Source organism: Diospyros lotus, chromosome 14 (assembly GCF_014633365.1).
Source record: "Diospyros lotus cultivar Yz01 chromosome 14, ASM1463336v1, whole genome shotgun sequence".
In the NCBI taxonomy this organism is placed as follows: domain Eukaryota; kingdom Viridiplantae; phylum Streptophyta; class Magnoliopsida; order Ericales; family Ebenaceae; genus Diospyros; species Diospyros lotus.
In genome coordinates, this window is record NC_068351.1 from 16,047,576 (window position 1) to 16,067,481 (window position 19,906).

General features: G+C 36.2%; 1 protein-coding gene across 3 annotated transcripts; it reads right to left on the reverse strand.

Moving 5' to 3' along the window:
- Window positions 1-6,581: 6,581 nt before the first annotated feature.
- LOC127790251 (methyl-CpG-binding domain-containing protein 11-like) lies at window positions 6,582-15,801 on the reverse strand. Of its 3 annotated transcripts, none has more exons than XM_052319599.1 (3): window positions 15,690-15,801; window positions 15,401-15,500; window positions 6,582-7,943 (listed from the first exon to the last, which is right to left on the reverse strand). In XM_052319599.1, the coding sequence occupies exons 2-3, from the start codon at window positions 15,491-15,493 to the stop codon at window positions 6,894-6,896; spliced, it is 1,143 nt and encodes a 380-aa protein (XP_052175559.1). In that variant the 5' UTR covers window positions 15,494-15,500; window positions 15,690-15,801; the 3' UTR covers window positions 6,582-6,893. The 3 variants fall into 3 exon arrangements, with proteins under 3 accessions (XP_052175559.1, XP_052175557.1, XP_052175558.1); XM_052319597.1 differs by having other exon boundaries at window positions 15,619-15,784; XM_052319598.1 differs by having other exon boundaries at window positions 15,592-15,761.
- Window positions 15,802-19,906: the final 4,105 nt, after the last annotated feature.

Consider the following 19,906-nt stretch of genomic DNA (forward strand, 5'->3'; position numbering starts at 1 on the left):
CAGGAACAGTGTTTATGGGTAATAACCAATCTTGTATGATTAGAGGTATAGGAAACATATCTCTCAGATTGCATGACAACAAAATTAGAACATTAACTGAGGTAAGATATGTTCTTGATCTAAAAAGGAATCTAATATCTCTTGGCACATTAGATGAACTAGGGTTCTCCTATAAGGCAAAAAATGGATCCATGCATGTGTTTAAGGGAGATGATCTAATACTAACTGGAGCTAAGAAAAATGGATTATATGTGTTGGATGGCTGTTATTTCCCTTCTGATATTATTAATTCTGCATGCATAGTAAAATCTGATAAAACAGAATTATGGCACTTGAGACTTGGCCATATGAGCCTAAAAGGTCTTAAGGCACTGTCTAACCAAGGCTACCTTGGTTCAGTGCCAGTGGGGTCCCTCGACTTTTGTGAGCCATATGTCCTGGGCAAGTAACACAGGCTGGGTTTCCATAAGGGAACCCACATGACGAAGGTATGCCTAGAGTATATACATGCTGATTTATGGGGGCCTTCTCAGGTCCCTACTCATGGTGGTAACAGATACTTTCTCTCTATTATTGATGATTTCACCAAGAAGGTTTGGGTTTTTCTTTTAAAATCTAAAGACCAGACCCTAGAGAAGTTTAAGACTTGGAAGAACTTAATTGAAAATCAAATAGATAGAAAGATTAAAACCTTAAGGACAGACAATGGTCTAGAATTCTGTAACAAAGAGTTTGATGAATTCTGTAATACCTAAGGTATTCTTAGGCATAGGACTGTGAGGTATACACCCCAACAAAATGGGGTAGCTGAGAGGATGAACCGAACTCTTCTTGAAAAAGTTAGATGCCTCTTGTTCACCTCTAATATGCCAAAGTCTTTTTGGGGGGGAGACCTTGTCTACACCAGCCTATTTGGTAAATAGAAGCCCTTCCACTGCCTTAAATCTAAAATGTCCTGAAGAAAAATGGACCAATAGAAAAATAAATCTAGATTACCTAAGGGTGTTTGGCTGTGAAGCATATGCTCACAAATCAGAAGGTAAGTTAGATGCTAGGTCCATTAAGTGTGTGTTTGTTGGTTACCAAGAGGGGACCAAAGGCTTTAGATTATGGGAAAGACAATCTGGTGGGATAAAAATTATTATCAGTAGAGATGTCATATTTAATGAAGCCATTTTTCCTTGTAAAATCATAAATCCTGAAGAAACCAAAAATAATAGTAACCCAGATGATTTCATTATTCTAGGAGGGTCTCAAATTGAGGTGGAGCAAGCAAAAGGTTCTCTTCCAGCTGCTCTAACAGAATCCAACCTAGAAGATGTTCCAAACCCTCATGAAAACCAAACCTCTGATCATGATGATGATCAAGAGGAACAAAAAAGAGAATCTGAGATTGAGGTGGAGCATTTCAGCCCCATCCAAGATCTCAGTGATTATCATCTAGCCCGAGATAGAAGCAGGAGGGTTACAAGACCCCCTGTCAGGTATGCCTATTCGGATCTAGTGTTTTGTGCCCTTGTGGCAGGTCTGGAATTAAGGAGCAGTGAGCCTTCTACATATGAGGAGGCCATCAGCTCTAAGGAAAGTGTTAAGTGGCAGCAGGCCATGGATGAGGAAATGGCCTCACTTAAAATTAATGGCACCTGGGAGTTAGTGCCTAGACCTCAAAAACAGAAGTTAATCAAGTGTAAATGGTTGTATAAGCTAAAGGAAGGCATAACTCTCACTGACCCTATTAGGTATAAAGCAAGATTAGTGGCAAAGGGGTTTACTCAGAGAGAAGGAATAGACTACACTGAAATTTTCTCCCCTGTAGTAAAATTCAAAACCATTCGCATGATGCTGTCTGTGGTTGTTCAATTTGATCTTGAATTAGAACACTTAGATGTAAAAACAGCTTTTTTACATGGAGATTTAGAGGAGAAAATTTACATGATACAACCTGCTGGATATATTGACTCAAACAAACCTGAGCATGTTTGTTTACTAAAGAAATCCCTTTATGGCTTAAAACAATCCCCAAGACAATGGTATAAAAAGTTTGATAATTTTGTTTTAGGAATTGGGTTTGTAAGGAGTAAATATGATAACTGTTTCTATTTTATTCTCTCAAATGATCCCATTTATCTATTGTTATATGTTGATGACATTCTGTTAATTAACAAGTCTAAGTCAAAGATAAATAAATTAAAACAGATGCTCAACACAAGTTTTGACATGAAAGACTTAGGTTCAGCTAAGAAAATTCTAGGAATGACAATAGAAAGGGATAGAAAAAATTTCATCTTAAAGGTTCATCAAAATGACTACTTAATGAAATCTGTGAAAAGGTTTGGCATGCAAAATTGCAAGCCAGTGAGTGTCCCATTAGCTGGACATTTTGTTTTAACTAAATCTCAATGCCCTACGTCCAACTCTGAAATCATTAAAATGGAAAGTGTTCCATATGCTAATGCTATTGGAACCATCATGTATGCTATGATTAGCACAAGGCCTGATTTAGCCTATGCTATTTCAACCCTCAACAGATTCATGTCCAACCCGAGTAAACCTCACTGGGATGCTCTTAAATATTTATTGAGATATATACATGGATCAGTTAATGTTGGATTAAGTTACAAGAAAAGATTTAATTCTCTTGATCTTGTTGGGTATGTAGATTCTGACTTTGCAGGGGATAGAGACTCTCGTAAGTCCACTACTGCTTTATATTTCACCTTAGGTGGAAATTGCATCAGCTGGAAATCACAGCTGCAGTCTCTGGTTGTTCTGTCTTCCACTGAGGCTGAATATGTAGCAGTAACTGATGCTGTTAAAGAGGCAGTGTGGCTTCAGGGTATCCTCCAGGAAATCCAACTGCTCCAAGGTAAGGCTGTGGTATACTCAGACAGTCAAAGTGCGATTCACTTGACCAAAAATCCAGTCTATCATGAATGCACCAAGCACGTGGATGTCAGGTATCATTATATTAGAGATTTGGTTGCTAATGGCACTATATCTATACTTAAAGTGCCTACAGAAAATAACCCTACTAATATGGGTACAAAGTTACTAAATGCAACAAAGTTCAAGCATTGCTTGGACCTGTTGCATGTGGGTGTTGGTTGATCTTATCAACCAGAGCCATGAAAGAGAGAATTGTAGCATGCTGCATTTTTGTTATGATGTTTGGATTTCACTTTTTCTGTTTGGTGCTTCAAGGTGGAGATTGTTAATTGTGAAGCTCCAAACGGTGTCGTCTCTCTTTGCTGACTGGATGGCCACGTGCAGCAACCGCGTGCTGCCATTTGGCAGCCGCTGGATGGCTGCAAGTGGCAACCATCAGCTGACCCTCAGCTGGCGCCTGATCATGCTCCCTCATCCTTTGCCCGATCATCTCCTACTATCCTGCTCCTCTGCCGTTTTCTGTTAGGATTATAATCGTGCTTGCACGATTTGATCTGGTCCATTAATCCACACTTTTTTGAGGTGCAATCCCAGCCGCTCTTGATCGCTTTTAATTGTTGCCTCGAGATGTGAACCGATAGAGAGGCAGAAAAGACGAAAGAAAAATCTGAAAGGGGTTTTCTATCGGGTTTGGTTCTTGTGGGTTGAAGGATCTCGCCTTTGGCTAGGGTTCTCTCTGGTTTGTTCCCTAATTCTTTTCTGTACATGTCTATATAGCTTTTGTGGTTCGATAGGTTTGCCTTTAATCTGTATTAAGTGATTGATCGGCAGTTTTGTGTTCTCGAACCATTGATTGTTAGAGGGCTTTGTTTGTGAGGGTTTATGAGCGTGTAATCCGATTTTCATCTCATAGTGCAGTGAGCTCTTCTCTCTTGAGCTCAACGTGGATGTAGCCTCAGTTTGAGGTGAGCCACGGTAAAAACTCTTGTGTCTCTGTTCTTATTTTTTGTTTCTCTGCGTTTATATTTTTGATTCCAGCACTGTGAATGTTTGTTTCCATTCAGACCATCAAATATTTTGTGATTGCTTAAGCAAAACCCTAAGTTTTCTGTCGAGTCTCAACACTAACTAGCATTATATTGATTTTGATTTGAAAGCTACCTTTTACCTCTGCGAACCCGTATCTCTCTCAAGTCTCAAACACATTCGTCAATTGTCAATCACAACCTTCCACCAATGTTCCCCCTTGTCGCATGATTGCTCGATGCTTGGTGTCACCATAGATTCAAAACTCCAATTGCTTGGTGCCATTGTCGATTCCCAAACATAAGCTATTGGCTAAGCCATTGTGAGTCCGTGACATCGTCGATTCACAAACATTAATCGAATTAGCATTTCAGTGCTCACCTACTTAGTGTTGTTGTTTGGTTCCATATAACACGAATCAATTTAGTATTCACGGTCACAACTCTGATTGCTCGGTGTTGCGGCTATTGCCATCGATTCAGCTTAAAGACCACATCAGGTATGTTGTTTTCTTCTTTTACAATTTTTTAGTCAATTCATTATAGATGGATAAATGATGATAAATAAACTTAATATTTAAAATTTTCATATTATTTAATATTTTTTAAATTGATAGATAAAGTTATTTTGAAATATAAACATGTATTTCATTCATAATAAGGAATAAAATTGTAATAATCATGTTATTAAACAAAATTAATTTATTTTTATAAAATTATATTATTATAAATATATATTTAAATAAATTAAAAATTATTTTTAATTTTCTATAAAATCTTATAATTTTATGCGATTCGATTTTATAGAACTTCTTTTGAACTCACTTAAAATCTCAACAATCTTGGATTAATGTGTTTTCATTTTGATTTTTCCATAATTTTATTGCAGAGTGACTGCTGATTACTTGGCTTTTATAATTAAGCTTGAAAGTAATTGAGAAAAGAAAACAAAAGGGGGGAAATTAGCTATTAAGGTTCTCTGTTTTAGCTATTTGTATTTCCTGCACATTTTATTTAACCAGAAACACTAAATAAAAAAGACAAAAGATCCTTCAACTTTGGTAGTTTGGTCATTTGGCCCCCTCAACTTCAAGTTGGACTCATTATGCCCCTCCCAACTTTCAATTTCATAATAATTATGCCCCTCAACTTCTTATTTTGTAACAATCACACACTTTTTGATCTAATCAACATAGTGCATAAACTCACACATGGTTGAGGAGCATGCAATGGCTAAAAATTTCATTAGCATCCATCATATTCTTCTTATTCTTTTCTCACATCGATAACATCTTGTCTTCCTCACCATTTTCAACCAACATATCGCATTTCTCGTCGCCAATCAACCATGACGGTGGCTCAACCTAGTTGTGTTTGTGAATTGACGACAGCAACAAGTAGATTTGAGGCTAAAACAAATCATGTTAGTGAATCGATAACAATTCAACCTACTTTGTGTTTGTTAATCGACAATAACATTTAGCAAACGAAGTTGTGAATCGATGGCATCAAAAACTACCAAGGTCTTTGACCCTCCACCTTGTTTTCACCTTCTTTTTCCATGGGGTTGCCAACTTCGATCTTTACCATATCTTCCAACACCAACCCTATCTCCTCTCTTACAACGTCTAGACTTGGTTCTATCATGCAATAATCATTCTACCATGTCACGTGATGCTTTCTCATTGGCTTAATCAATGAATGGATCCACGTCAGACCGCGTGTAACTCACGCTAATATGTTGTCAGATGAAGTGTGTAATTGTTTCAAAATTTGTGATTCAAGAGCACAATAAGGCTATTTAAAGTTTGGAAGAGGGCCAAATGGCTAAAAGACCAAAGTTGGAGGCATTTTTATAAAATTACAGATTCAAATAATTTTAACTAGCGATGACAACAAATCAAAATTGGGTATTGAAAAGACAACCTTCATGCCCAACTCCATCTTGTTTTTGCTTCGAAATTTCCCTTATTTTGAGAATGGTAAGATGAGACATTTTACCCATTCCATTCACGATTTCAATAGACCATTTTCATTGCAATATCATGCTCCTACTAGAAATCACACACAAATACACAGTGAATTTGGGGAAAAGTAAGATTTTAGTTAGATACTGGGCCATATAAAATAATCAACATTATCAAAAGTTCAACTAATAAGACAGTAACATTTTAGTGAAAATAATTTCATAAGTAAATGTTTAACAAATTTTCTAAAATAAAAAAAAAAAACAAATTATGCCAATGATAAGTTAAGACTGGGACAAGAACTCATATTATCTTGTCGAATAGTGCTTCCCAATTTTCTATTTTAACAAGAATACTATTTAAAGCCATCAAGAATTAGGTCGGATGGACCATGTGATGGGAGTGGGACCTCTTTGATTAAAATACAGAGTAAATATAGACCCAGGTATTGGGAAAGATATTTATATTTGGGTTGATTATTTTGCTTTGTTTAAACCCGTGGGTTAACGCAGTTGCTAAACGTGTCATCATAAGGGGTAAATTGTGTCACTATCAAAATATCATTTTCCCCCAAAATAGAATTATTCGAAAGTTTAATTTTTATACTTTATACTTATCCGACCATTAACAAAATCTTAATATAAACTTTATCGAGTAGACGCTTGAAAGGAACACTAAGAACAAGGGCCCAAGAAATTCAAACTCCACAACCACCACCACCACCACCAGAACAAAAGCCGCAAGGCGTGCATTAAGTGATGATACACAACAAAACAGAAGTTCATGCCTACACAATACGGTCTAAGCTTTTCCCTACATCATAACATCACAGAAACTACAGTAACGGCTGTCTCCAACTGCGCCAAGGTCACAAGGTTCTGATCATCATATCTACCCTAATGAAACATTTAATTTAATCCCCACAAGGTGAATGTGGATATGAGGAACCAAGTGTGATGTTACAAAAAAAAAAAAAAAAAAGTGGTAAAAGAGATGAGATGGTGCACGTATTAATTTAGCAGCTTACTGGTGAAGGGGTTAGATGCTGCTGCTTTGAGGCATCCGCTTGCCCAGGCTGCTGGCTAACCATGGCATTCTCCAACTGCACATTAGCTTTGTCATTGTTCTCCTGCAAGCCCAGCTTCTCTTCGACATCTCGTCCTGATGAAGGCTCAAGATCGCCGGGCTTCCCATGCTCTGCTCCATTCTGTGTCTCTGCAGGTATGTTTTTAAGCTTGTTCTGTTCCTCATCAGTTGCATCATTACCATTTAACTTTAGCTTTGCATCCATATTGTTGTGTTTCTCTATCCGCAGATTACCGTCCACATCATTCTCAGGCACTTTTCCTGTCACTTCAGTATCTGCAGTTTCATCGGTTTGTTCCTTGTCTACCACTGTATCTAATTCAACGTTCTTGGTCTCATTGGCATCATTTTGAACCTCAACTTCCTTCCCCACAGATTTTGCTGGAACAGCTTCATCCATTTTTGCATCTTGGTTATCTCCTATCTCAGCCTGATCTTCCTTGGAACCATCTTCTCCTTTTTCAGTTCCAACATCTATTTCAACATTCTTGGTCTCTTGTACATTGTTTTGAATCTCAACATCCTTCACCAAGAATTTCTCAGGACCAGCTTCATCCATTTTGGCTTCTGGATTATCTCCGCTCTCAACCTGACTTTCCTTGGGACCACCTTCTCCCTTCTCACCTCCAGCAATATTCTCCATGACAACCACATCCTGCATTTCAACCTCTTTCTTACAATCAGTTTCCTCGATGGCTGTATCTGTCTCCTTGTTGTCCTTAGAAGCTGATGACTTGCGGCCTCGTTTCCTTGGTGGGTCACTTTCAGAAGGAGGCGTTGCCTTAGCCTTTCCACTTATCCTTGCTGATCTTCTTGGCGTCTCACCAGTACCCCAGTCAAACTCAGACACGGCAGGATTACCTGAATGTGATTTTAGGTACTGCTCCAACTGTTTTCTGTTGTTGATTTCCTCCCCCGTTGGAGCAACAAATACTATCTCGTTCTTCTGCCTTGGTGTGCCTCCTTTTTTGGGTGTGAACTATAAACAAACAGGAGAATCAGAGACTTGCAACAACTTCTTCAGAAAAACTAGAAAAATAAGTAATAATAGAAATAACTTCTTGATTCTTGTTTACACTTAGATCTAAAACAGAATCAAGATGCACTCAGCCAACAAAAAATTAACATTGGAATACCGCTTGCCAACCAATTGTAGTATCAGATGCAAGAAACCATGACAAAATCATCTACCTAGTTGTGCTCTTCTGACTTAAAAACCTATATTTAAGTCATTTATTGAGCACATATCCAATATTTTACTCAACACAATTAAAAAACTAAAAAACTCTTGCCACTGAACATATTTTTAACATTGCTACCTTAAAAGTTCACAAAGCTTCACTAAGAACATTCATTTCATATTTCCCAGGCAATATTTATTTTACATACCAAATCTCATGATATTTTGATGAGATGATCTCTTTTAAAGCCCCTTTCAGTTCATAGATAAGACACTAATCACATATACCTTATTACAAACAGTTACAAGCACCAAAGCAGTCACCAAACAAAGTAATGTATAAACAGATATTTACATATATATGTGTGTGTGAGCGCATGTATGGTCTAGAAGCAACGATACAAACTAAATGAGTGCCTACTCCAATTTCTTCTGTGTCTTATTCTTCCTTCATCCCCTCATTCTTCTTTCTCTCACCATCAATTTGTAAAACTCCACAAGAAAAACTAAAAAACCTAGAGTAGGTGGGGAATGATTGGCTAAACTAATAATTGTAAATTTTCATTTTTTGCTACAATCAATTTAGAAATTACTCAAAATAAAAATGTTTAGATGGGGAATGATTGGCTAAACTAATAATCGAAATTTTCATTTTTTGCTACAATCAATTTAGAAATTACTCAAAATAAAAATGTTTGAAATAGTATATAGAAATCATATAAGGTTAAAATTGTCACAAAGAACTGTGACAACTTCAAAAGTGAGAAGTCAAAAATGAGAAGAACATCAAAGCAACATTGACGCTTTATGAAATAGTATAAATATACATAACAATCAGAGTGGACTATGATTCATTAGATAGTTTAATTGCTCTTCCACCATGAGTATACTTCCTTTTGAAAAGTTAAATGCTATGGGGAAACTTTTGGATAACAAGAAAATCTATCTGGGAGTTGCCACCTTCATCATAAAGCTAACTTTTTGTTCAGTGTAGATGCAGACAACTCAATATCCGCATCACCTGAACCCAAAAAATATCCTCACCATGCAACCTTTGCCAAGTCAGCTCCACACCTCTACCCTTCAACACAATCACATCATGGGATTTCATCTTGGTGGACCACCCAACTTTCACAGGATTGCCCAAGCCCAAACTAAACATTTCCCTGGATTTGAGCAGGAGCCAAGCAGGCCACTCCCTTCTCAATGCATGGGACCACTGGGGTTTGTTGTTTGGTGACTATAACGGGGAGGTCTGTCAAGGTGGCTCATCCCAATCACTAGCAAGACACGCAACCCAGACCAATGAAGAGATGTAAAATTTGCACTTGAAGAAAAATTTGAAGAAGATATGGCATGTCTAGTAGATGTGGCATCATTCCTAGATTTTCTCCTTTCAGTTCAATGAAGAGTGATATTTCTGTCAAGTAGCATACTTTTACAATATTTTCTCAATAGAATAACATACAGCCCCCCGCCCCCACCCAAAAGCAACTATTATAGATCAAGAATGAAGATATTATATAAGAGGAGAAGAAGAAGAAGAATAGCAAGGATCCTAAATAAAGTGGGATTAAATATTTAGTTATTGTTTTTACATATTTGATAAATTAATTGTAGTAGAATTCCAGTTATTAAAATATTGGATGAAAATATTTTTTTATTCCATTTCCAGTATGCTTGGATTTTTATAATATATTCAGTTTCTAATATGAATACTCATCTCTTGATTGATATTGAATACACAGTTTGGATTCTCTCCTCTATCAATACCACTGCTTCTCTATCTCATTTGTTTCTTCTTATTCTCACATCTCTCTTCTTTTTGGTCTCTTGTCAATTTTATCTCGCCCCTTGGTTCCACACTACCATCACGCAAGCCAATCAAGTCATAGTTTACTGGTCCTCTTCTCCTCTGCTCAGAGAAGCTGAGGCAAGTCTGCTTAAGCCTCTTGATTTGAGTACCCAAAATTGTTGCAAAATTCTTAAAACTTGACCCAATTCTCCAACCCACAGCCCCAACCCATAAAACCTTAAAGCCTAACCCATCACTTCTTTCTTTTTGAAACCAATACTCTAGTTATTTAAGCCCATACAACAACCTAAACTATTCTTAAAACCATCAATCTAAACCAGAAGCTTGCAGCCATCCCAGACCCTCACTTCAGCCCAGCAAAAAACAGCCCCAGGCCAAACAGAGCAGCAAACAGTCAAAACAAAACCAAAGGTCAACTGTTTACTCTTTGCTCGCAAACAGGTTAATGATTCATTTCTTTCTCCTTTATCTTTGATTGCTATTTTAGTATTGATTTATCTTTGCGGGCCAAGACCCTTTCAACTCATAAAGGCCTGTTCCTTTTCCCCATAAAAACATATGCACACTATTTATCAACAAGATCCCCACTCGCACTTCAACTACCAATTTATTAGCCTTACACATATCCTTAGTTTAACTCAACCTTTGGAATCTGTTTACATACCTCATTACCTTATTCTCTACAGATTAAATATACAATATATATTGCGCTCACTTTAAATTGCAAGCTTAACCAGTTATTGGGTAGTTAGTAATTAGCATTTGACCCATAGTTATTTTAGAATCAGCACTATTTCTTTCCTTTTTTGGGTATTGGATATGCTAAATTCACTTCTTCTCCAATAGTAACGCTTTCATTTGCTTTAGTTGTTACTTGATCTCATATTTATTCTGGTGTATTACAGATATCCAGAGTTGCAATGTGTTACATGCATTCAAGCAAGAATAATGTTACCCAATCATATTTAGTTTTGCTTTAGTTGTACACCAATAGGTGCTACAGGACCCAGCCAACTGGAGGTCTTCACCTGACATCTAGTCCAGATAATACGCTTTAACCAACAAACAGTAAATATCCACGAAGTAATCGCCCTCCTATGGACCATACATCTCCTTCAAACAGTAAATATGTGCCACATCCTCATATCCTATTATAGTACCAATAAGAGAAACAAGGGTAAAGGACAGATGATGAAAAGCTTAAATAATAGCTCATGAGTACAATATTTCAAATGCAATGGTTTTGATCACTTGTATACTAGTTGCCCAACAAAAATCCTAATTATTGAAGAAAGTGATCAATCAGACACACCTAGAAGAACATATCTATAAACCCAATACAGATGGTTCAATAATCTGGATGACAATTGCGATGACAATGTCTTAAATTGCATTACTCATCCACTCTAATTCACACATCCAAGTCTATATCTAACATCCCTCAAAGGGTGTTGTGTACCCTCACTCAAATTAAGGAAGCTGATGATCCTATATTTCATAGACATCTCAAAATCAATGACAAACTTTACAAAGTCATTATAGATAGCGGTAATCAATCAAATGCAGTCTCTTATAATGCCCTACCATGGATTAAAATTAGTTCTTCACACTACCCTTATAGTATTCCCTAGTAGACCTCTTTTATGGTAGTATAAAAATTATGATTAATGACTATTCAAATTCCATAACCATAAGTGTGACACTCAAAGAATTTTAAGATCCAAAATAAGGTATTGGGGTCAAATAAGATAAACAGAGGACCCAGTATTTGAATCTGAGGGATAAAGTGGTGAAAATGGCCGTAGGGACAAAATGGCCTCTAATGGGGAAATACCCAAAACAGAGAAATCACTAAGCTGCCCCTAGAGATCAACCAGTCTCAGTCAGCCACCTGTCTCTATCAACTATCAATAAGCTACAGAGAGACGTCACATATCCCATATCTCCTTGCCCATCTCAACTTTGAAGGATAACCACCAACACCTAACCCTTGGATCCTCATCTGACCATTTATCTCTATCCAGGTTGAGAATTAGCCAAGCACAAAAGTATTGGAGATAAATTCCAAAGTTCTTGGATCACATCTGGTTCAATAAAAATCTGTCAACTCACTTCATCTGCAAAAAATTCGAGCCTATCTCTAAAAGGTTTGAGAGATCCACCTTCAGCTCAAGATAATCAAGCTCGAGAATCTCAGAGATGATAATTCCAAGTATCCCAACCCACCTTGGCTATATAAAGGCAAGAAACCCCCACAGTAAACCACAAGACTCAAGAGTTCACATGCATTTATTGCTCATTTATTATACTAACTTGAGCATAAGAAGCTATACCGAGACAATAAGCCCCGCCCATTCTTGCAAGTGCTCACACCGAGGCAAAGCTGTGGTGATCAATCCCAAACATCCATCATCAACCATTTTATACCATAGTTACCAAGAATTGTACATTTCAAGTCATGGTACGGGAACAAGTACAAGGTACATTAGTATGCTAATTTTGAGGTACAATTAAGATAGGCTTAATTGGTTCATTATTTCAAATTATGGTTCATTTTATAGGTGTACGCGGATCGAAATTAGTTAATTGATACTTTGCTATTATAGAAGCTGGTTTGTTTTTGTTTTTCCTTGTTTTGAATTCCTTTTTATATTTTTGTACAATTTATGCATTGAAGAATCCCATGCAAACAAAGTCACGTTTGAAGATAATTCAAAATGCAATAGAATATACAAGAAAATGAGGGAAATGACCTTTCTTTTCTCTAATTTTATTTGAAAATTATTCCAACTTTAAGTTTCTTCCCTAGTTTTAAATTGTTTTAATTGATTCTATGCACTACTTGGGATCCCCATTCTTGGGGACTTAGATTGCATCCCTCATGATCCCAAGACGCAAAAGAAACATGATCTGCATCGCAATTCCAAGGGGTAGGAGAGAATCCAGTAACTATGTTTTATACCCTCCAGCAAGACATGAGAATAAGATGTTCAAAAATGCCCTAACTAATTAGAAGGCTTGGAAAGTAAATTGGATAACTTCAAAAATACCATGTGTATTAAGGTTATAGAGTTTAAAAGTTCAAAGAAAATTTTCTTACTTCACAAACAGGGCAACTTGACACCAGTGCTGGTTTTTACCTTCAAGATAGATATCTTTTTATGGATAATTAGCTTTGCTTATAATAAGCACTAGTAAGAGAATTTTTAACATGTGAGATATATGAAGGAGGTCTCCTAGGACACTTTGGGTGACCAAAGATCACAGAAGTGGTTGAACTTGAACATCAATTTCATTCACCAATTTTAAAGAGAGATGTGATCACAGATGGTCAACATGGCACATGTCAAATAGCTAAATACAGAAAACAAAACATTGGCCTTTTTGTCCTACCACTTGTCCTTAATTGTCCTTGGAAAAATGCAAGCATAGACTTTGTTTTAGATCATTCAGGTACTCCTAAAAATATGGTTCTATTTTCGTGATTGTGGATAGTTTTCTAATGTTGCCAAGATATATTTTCCCAAGATAATTTGATAATCTTTTTAAGACTAATATCCATTATGGATGTGGGTTTCACCAGTTACTTTTGGAAAACCACATGACATTTGATTGGCATTAAAAATCAAATGATCTGGTACAGTAACACAAAATCATTGTAGATAATAATATACAAAATAGATTATGAATTGACAAATTAATTAGTAAATAATACCATCTCTTTGGTAAACATGGGAAATGGGAAAAAACTTATTGAAAAATAAAAACATAAAGGAAAAAAATAAAATAGAATATCCATTCATCAAAGAACACATGACGTGAAACACCTGCTAGCAAAAAAAAGAAAAAAGAAACACTTGCTGAACTTCAAATTTCAAATTATTAGAATTTAATTCCAGAATTCATACCATGACTTAAAAAGATTACCAAAAAGAAAAAAGAATAGATGAAGAAGAAAAAAGTTGGAATTGAACTTGCCCTCAGTAACAAGTACAAACCACCCCCCAAAAAAGCTGCCCGACCCAGACAAAATTATTCAATTTCAAACTATAGAATAAAGACCTTTCAGCTCCAGTTATCTTAATCAAAAACCTAGTTCTACGTCTGTAGGTAAAGTTCACAGGAGAGGAATATACAAAATCAATGAAAGACAACATTTGCATTAAGAAATCCTGATTCTGAAAGTCTTTGGGGGAGAAGGGGGAGGGGAGAGTTGCCATGAAAAAGCTAAAAATAAAAACTAGAACACACAATAAAACAGCAGGTTTTCAAGAAGTTAAAAGAGAAGTAGAAACAAAAAAGTTGATATTCATTATAAGATAAAACTGAAACAAAAAGAATGAAAAAACCCCTAGTGCTTGAGCTATGACGAAAGAAAAGGTAGTTCAACAAAGCCCTGGCATTTAAGACACCATCATCATACCGCATTCCCACACAATCGTTGAACTCTAGATGTGAACAAACCACCAATAGGAGAACCCACTTTCTACCATAGCAAAACAGCTACAAACGAGGGAAGCCAACCTCAAAACATGAAATCATGATAAGCAATGAATTACAAACAAAACCAATTGGAATGCACATCCACACAAGTTAGAAAGAACAAAATGTAAAAGCATTTAGAAGAAGAGGCTTCGATAACGAATATGAGATTACCAAATAAAATAGAAAGAAAACAAAGAAAAAAAGTTGGAATTGAACTTGCCCTCAATTTCAAGTATCCTTTTCTTTTTCCCCCCCTACAAATCCAACTCCAACTACAATAATAAGTGATTAATCAATCTGTCAAACCATAGATAAACGCCTTTCAGCTCTGGTTATCTTAATAAGGCAATAACAGATCGAAGAAAAAGTAAAATTAAAAATATCAAAAAAATTCAGAGCTAGAAAAAATAACTAGTACAAAAGATGTTTGCTCTGTTCGGTCATAAAGTTAGCAGGTGAGGAATATAACATAAAAGACACCACTGCATAAGAAACCCTGATTCTGAAATACAACACACAATAGAATAGGGACTTGAAATTTGTATCCAAACTTGAAGCAGTGAAAATAGAAAGCAGAAGCAAACGAGTTGATGTTAACCATAAGTTTGATGTTAACCATAAGACTGAAACGACAATAATGAAAGAAACCCCAAGTGCACGAGCTATGAGGAACGAGAAGGTGAACTTTTGAACAAGAATTTAAGACCAAATTCCTGAACAATCCTCGAACTCTAGACGTGAACTAACCACCAATAGATAACCCCAATTTCTACCGCAGGAAAACAGCTATAAACAAGATAAGTTTTAACCCAAAAGGTGAAATTATGTTAAGCGCCAAATTACGGACAGAATCAAATGGAAATGTACGTATACACACAGTTAGAAAGAACAAAGCGTAATAGCATTTAGAAGAAGAGGCTGCAACAAAGAACAAAATGCAGAGAGAGAGAGAGACCAATTTCTTCCAACCAGGAGGGGCTGTTAGCTCGATAGAAACGACGTCGCTGTTGTGGCCATCTTGAACCTCCTTATCCACAGTACTTGCCATCTTTGACCTGCAAATTGGAACAGAAACAACAACAGGGGCTTCAAAAACCACACAAGAGCAGCAAATGAAGGGAAAAGTTTCAAGCATTAAATCAAAACCTCCTCTTCTAAGCGCCCTCAACTTACATAAATCTTAAATCTCTCTCTCTCTCTCTCTCTCTCTCTCTCTAAAATTGTAATTGAAGAAAGAAACCTAACTTTTCCTGTTTGGTTGGTTAGAAACGGAGCTGTGGTGGAGTCTCTCAGATTTGGCGTTGGTTTGAACCAAAAAAACTCCCACACAATTGGGGAGGTGATAACCTGACGCGGAGAGGCACAGACGTTTTGAGTGACTGAAAAGTGTCGTCGTTTCAGGGAGAGCGATCTGTCGGTTAAAGCTGATCCATGCCTCCTATTCACCCCACGAACTTCAAGATTTCCTCCAATTTTAAAAACTTCTCCACGCGCTTCCTCTTCACGTGATGCTCAATTTCTATCCCGTCCAACCCTTTAGGTGAGTCCTGAGTGGTAAAAAATACAACATATTAAACAGCTAATATGAATGCTTATTATTATTATTATAAAATATAAGCTTATCTTATTGGATGGAATGGGATGTAATAAAAATATACTTGTTACCGTAAAAATATACAATTTAATCTTATTAAAATTAATTTATTAATGTATAAATTTAACTTTTCATCCATCATTTCTCCCATTTTTTAAAACATGAACTAAAATTTCGGAATGAAAATAATTTTGACCAAATTTATATTTAATCCCTTGTACTTATATATATTTTGTTTTCATTTACACACTCGAACTTTTTATTGTTTCAAATATATTACTAAACTATGTAATTTTAAGTTAATTATACACCTAGCCATAATTGATCTATTGCATGTGTGCTAAAATATTCAAATTACCCTTCACTCGCGTGTAAACTAAACACTATTTCTGCCACAACTTCTTCTTTCAATGGTCGATGACAAAGCATATGTAAGCCATTAAGAGGCGACAGGCGAAGGCGCTGATGGTAGGCAAAGGTTGCCATTGGTCGAGAAAGGCAGAAGGCGAAGAGGTGACTTTGTCAATGACTTTGCCTCTTCGCCTTCTGTCTTTCTTGACCGACAACGACCTTCGTTTGCCACTTTCACATATCCTCGACACCAACCGTCAACATCTTCACCTGCAGCCTTCTAGTAGCTTGCACCTTCCTCGTCACTAGCCACTAAAGGAAAAAGTTGTGGTGAAAATGATGGTTGGTTTACACATGCGTGAAGGGTAATTTGGGTATTTTAACGCACGTACATTGCATACGCTAGATTAACTGTGGCAAGGTGCACAATTAACTCGAAATTGCATAATTCATAAGTATAATTGAAATAACAAAAAGTGTGAGTTATCTAGACAAAAGAAATGCACAAGTATAGGGACTAAAATATGTATTTGCCTAAATAATTTTCATTGTTTTTCCATTATGTTGGAATTTGCAGTGGGCATAACATAAGGCATAAAAATGCCCCTCAATTTTGGCAATTTAGCCATTTGGCACCCTTAACTTCGATTTGGACCTATTATGCCCCTCAACTTTTAATTTTGTAACAATTGCAAACCTCAACTTCTAATTTTGTAACAATTACACACATCTTGGTGTAGTCCACATATAGTGTGAACTCATACGTGGTTGAAAAGTGTGAAGAATAATTTTTAGCTATTGAATCCTTTAATAGCTAAAAATTTCAACTATGAAGTCATATTCTACTTCATCATTCCTTGCCGTTAACCAATGCTACTTCTTCCTTCCTAGCCTTCCTTGCCACAACTGACGTTGCTCTCTGCTTCCTCGCTTTCCTCATCACCAACAGACGTTGATCCCTTCTTCCTCGCCTTCTTCGCCACCAACCAACGCTAGTCCCTCATTTCTCACATTCTTGTCGCCAATCGATACTGGTCCCTTTTTCTTTGTCACCGACTGATGTTATTCCCCCTTTCCTCACCTTCCCCACTATTGATTGACTTTGCTTCCTCCTTCCTTACCCTCAATCAACACTGTTTCCTTCTTCCTTCTTAACTAATCGATGTTGTTTCCACTCCAACGCTACTTCATCGCCAATGCTACTTCCACATCAATGTTACTTCATTGGCCGATGCTACTTTCATGTGCATGCGAATGCTGAAGTAGACATGGAAGGTCAAGGATGCAATCCGCTGGAGCGTAGGTGTGGGATTTTCTCAATTCTAAGAATTTCATACACGAAAGCGAATGCCGCTAGATGATTTTGTGGTTATTGTCAATATGGGGTAATTAATTTATTTTTTCCATATTAAATAATGTAATACCTTATTGTCTGATGTTTGTGTTTGTTTCTTGAGTTTGAGATATACAGAGGTGAAGCATAAAAAAAATTTCAATGGCATGATCCTCCCATGGCTGATCATGTCCAATATGCTATAAATGAGCTAATGAAAAGAGTGAAAAATTTTGAGAAAAAGAGGAAGAGCTTGAAGAAAACATTAGCATTATGTTTTTTCTTACTGTTTGATGCTAGCTAACTTTATTGGAATGTATGAGCTCAACCCTAGAATTATATTTATGGAACTTAAAGTTGGTTATGTTTTGTAATGAAAAATTCAAGTTGAACTTGTTCTTATTGAATTTTGGAATGAAAAATTCATTCCTTTGTTTCCTTGTATTGGAATGAAGAGTTAGTCAACTGATTAAATAGTGTAGTTCAGTATTATGGACCTTAGTCAAGCAAATCACTCCCTATCCCATAATTTAAACTCAAAACAATTTTAGAATCAAACTCAACAGAAGGTATCAAGCATAAGTTCATTTCATAATCAGATATTCAACACAAGGTATCCCGCATTAGACTCCACCTAATAATTTAAATCGAAAAAAACAAACATTAAGTATTGATTGCACTATTTAGTTGTATATACTGGTCAGTACTTATGTTTGAAGGATATCCCTAAAATGTTGGTTGGCTAGTGCCACTTTGCTGAGAAAGCACATTGGTTGTCTAGAGTCTTGATCCTTAGGTTGAGGTGGCTCCACTTTGTTCCTATCATCTTCACAATTGGTTAACCTTCTGCAATTGAAGTTGGTTAGTTATTGCATTCTTCCCTTTCCATTTCATCCCTAGTGGTTTAAAGTTAGGGTCATTTGTGACAATTGTTGAGCTCTTTATCTACCTTGGAACATATAGAAGTCTTGAAATGGAATTTAGTGACTACATACCAACAAATACTAAATTCAATCAATCGGAGAAATTAAGAAAATTTTCACATAATATTTGATATATGTAAACAGTATATCTCATATGTCATGACCCCAATAACTTAATTGTACAAGACTCTCATTCCTCTTATTATAGTCTGTCTTTTAAACTAAGAAGCTACCATTGTTGGAGCTACATAAGACCTTTTAGCACCACTAATACTAGCATTTGGACTAGTAATCCTTCCTGAACCTCTTTCACTGTAAAGAATATTTTGAGTGGAATCTCTTCCTCTGCCCCTACCCATGCCACTTGATTGGGTTTATGAATTGAACTGATGTTAACAGCAAGGTATATTGTTCAAAACATAAAAATATAAATTCTATTGAACCATGTCAATTTTCTTGAAAAATACAACTTGTAACTATTAAATGAGCAATTGTTACCAATATTAACTCCATGACCCATCCCAAATACACTTGTATTGAATTCATTTGCTTGACTCATCTTTCTTTACTGTAGGAAACATAAAAATATAAAAAAGAATTAAATGACATTAAAATGTAATGGAAAGTCAACAAGTTATGTTAATAAAGACTTCACCTCATGATTAATTCAACTTTCCCTACAACCTTTCTTATTATGGCCAAATTTCTTGCATTTAAAGCAACTAATTGTTAAACCTCTCCTAGAATATTTACTAATTTTTCTATTTGGTTGATCTCCGTTCTTTTTTCTCTTGAAATTTGGTTTGTTTGCTTGTTTCTTAAGTTCAGGTGGTTGAATAGTTGGATTTTCTAAGTCTAACGACAATTTCATACCTCTTACTAGTTGCAAATTGAAATTATATGACTTTAGATAAGTCTCATTCCTATACCATTCTGCAATGTACTCATCAGGATTTGATTTTTTTATGGAACAAAGCACATACAACATATTGGCAAGGTATCCCTTTCAAGTTCCAACTCCTGCAAGTACATGTCATGTTTTTTAAGTCGACATTATGCCCATACTCTTCTTCCAAAGCCTTCAAACTAGTGTCCCCATTCTACCAAAGTTGACACTTCATTGCTAAGATTTTATTTACCTCCAACTTCTCCATGGCATAAGGTGAAATATCTAAAGTCCATGTTGTTGTACCCCCAAGATCGGAAAGAGAAATAATAGCCTCGAAAGTTCTTTCGAAAAGTCCATGATTCTTTCCAAAA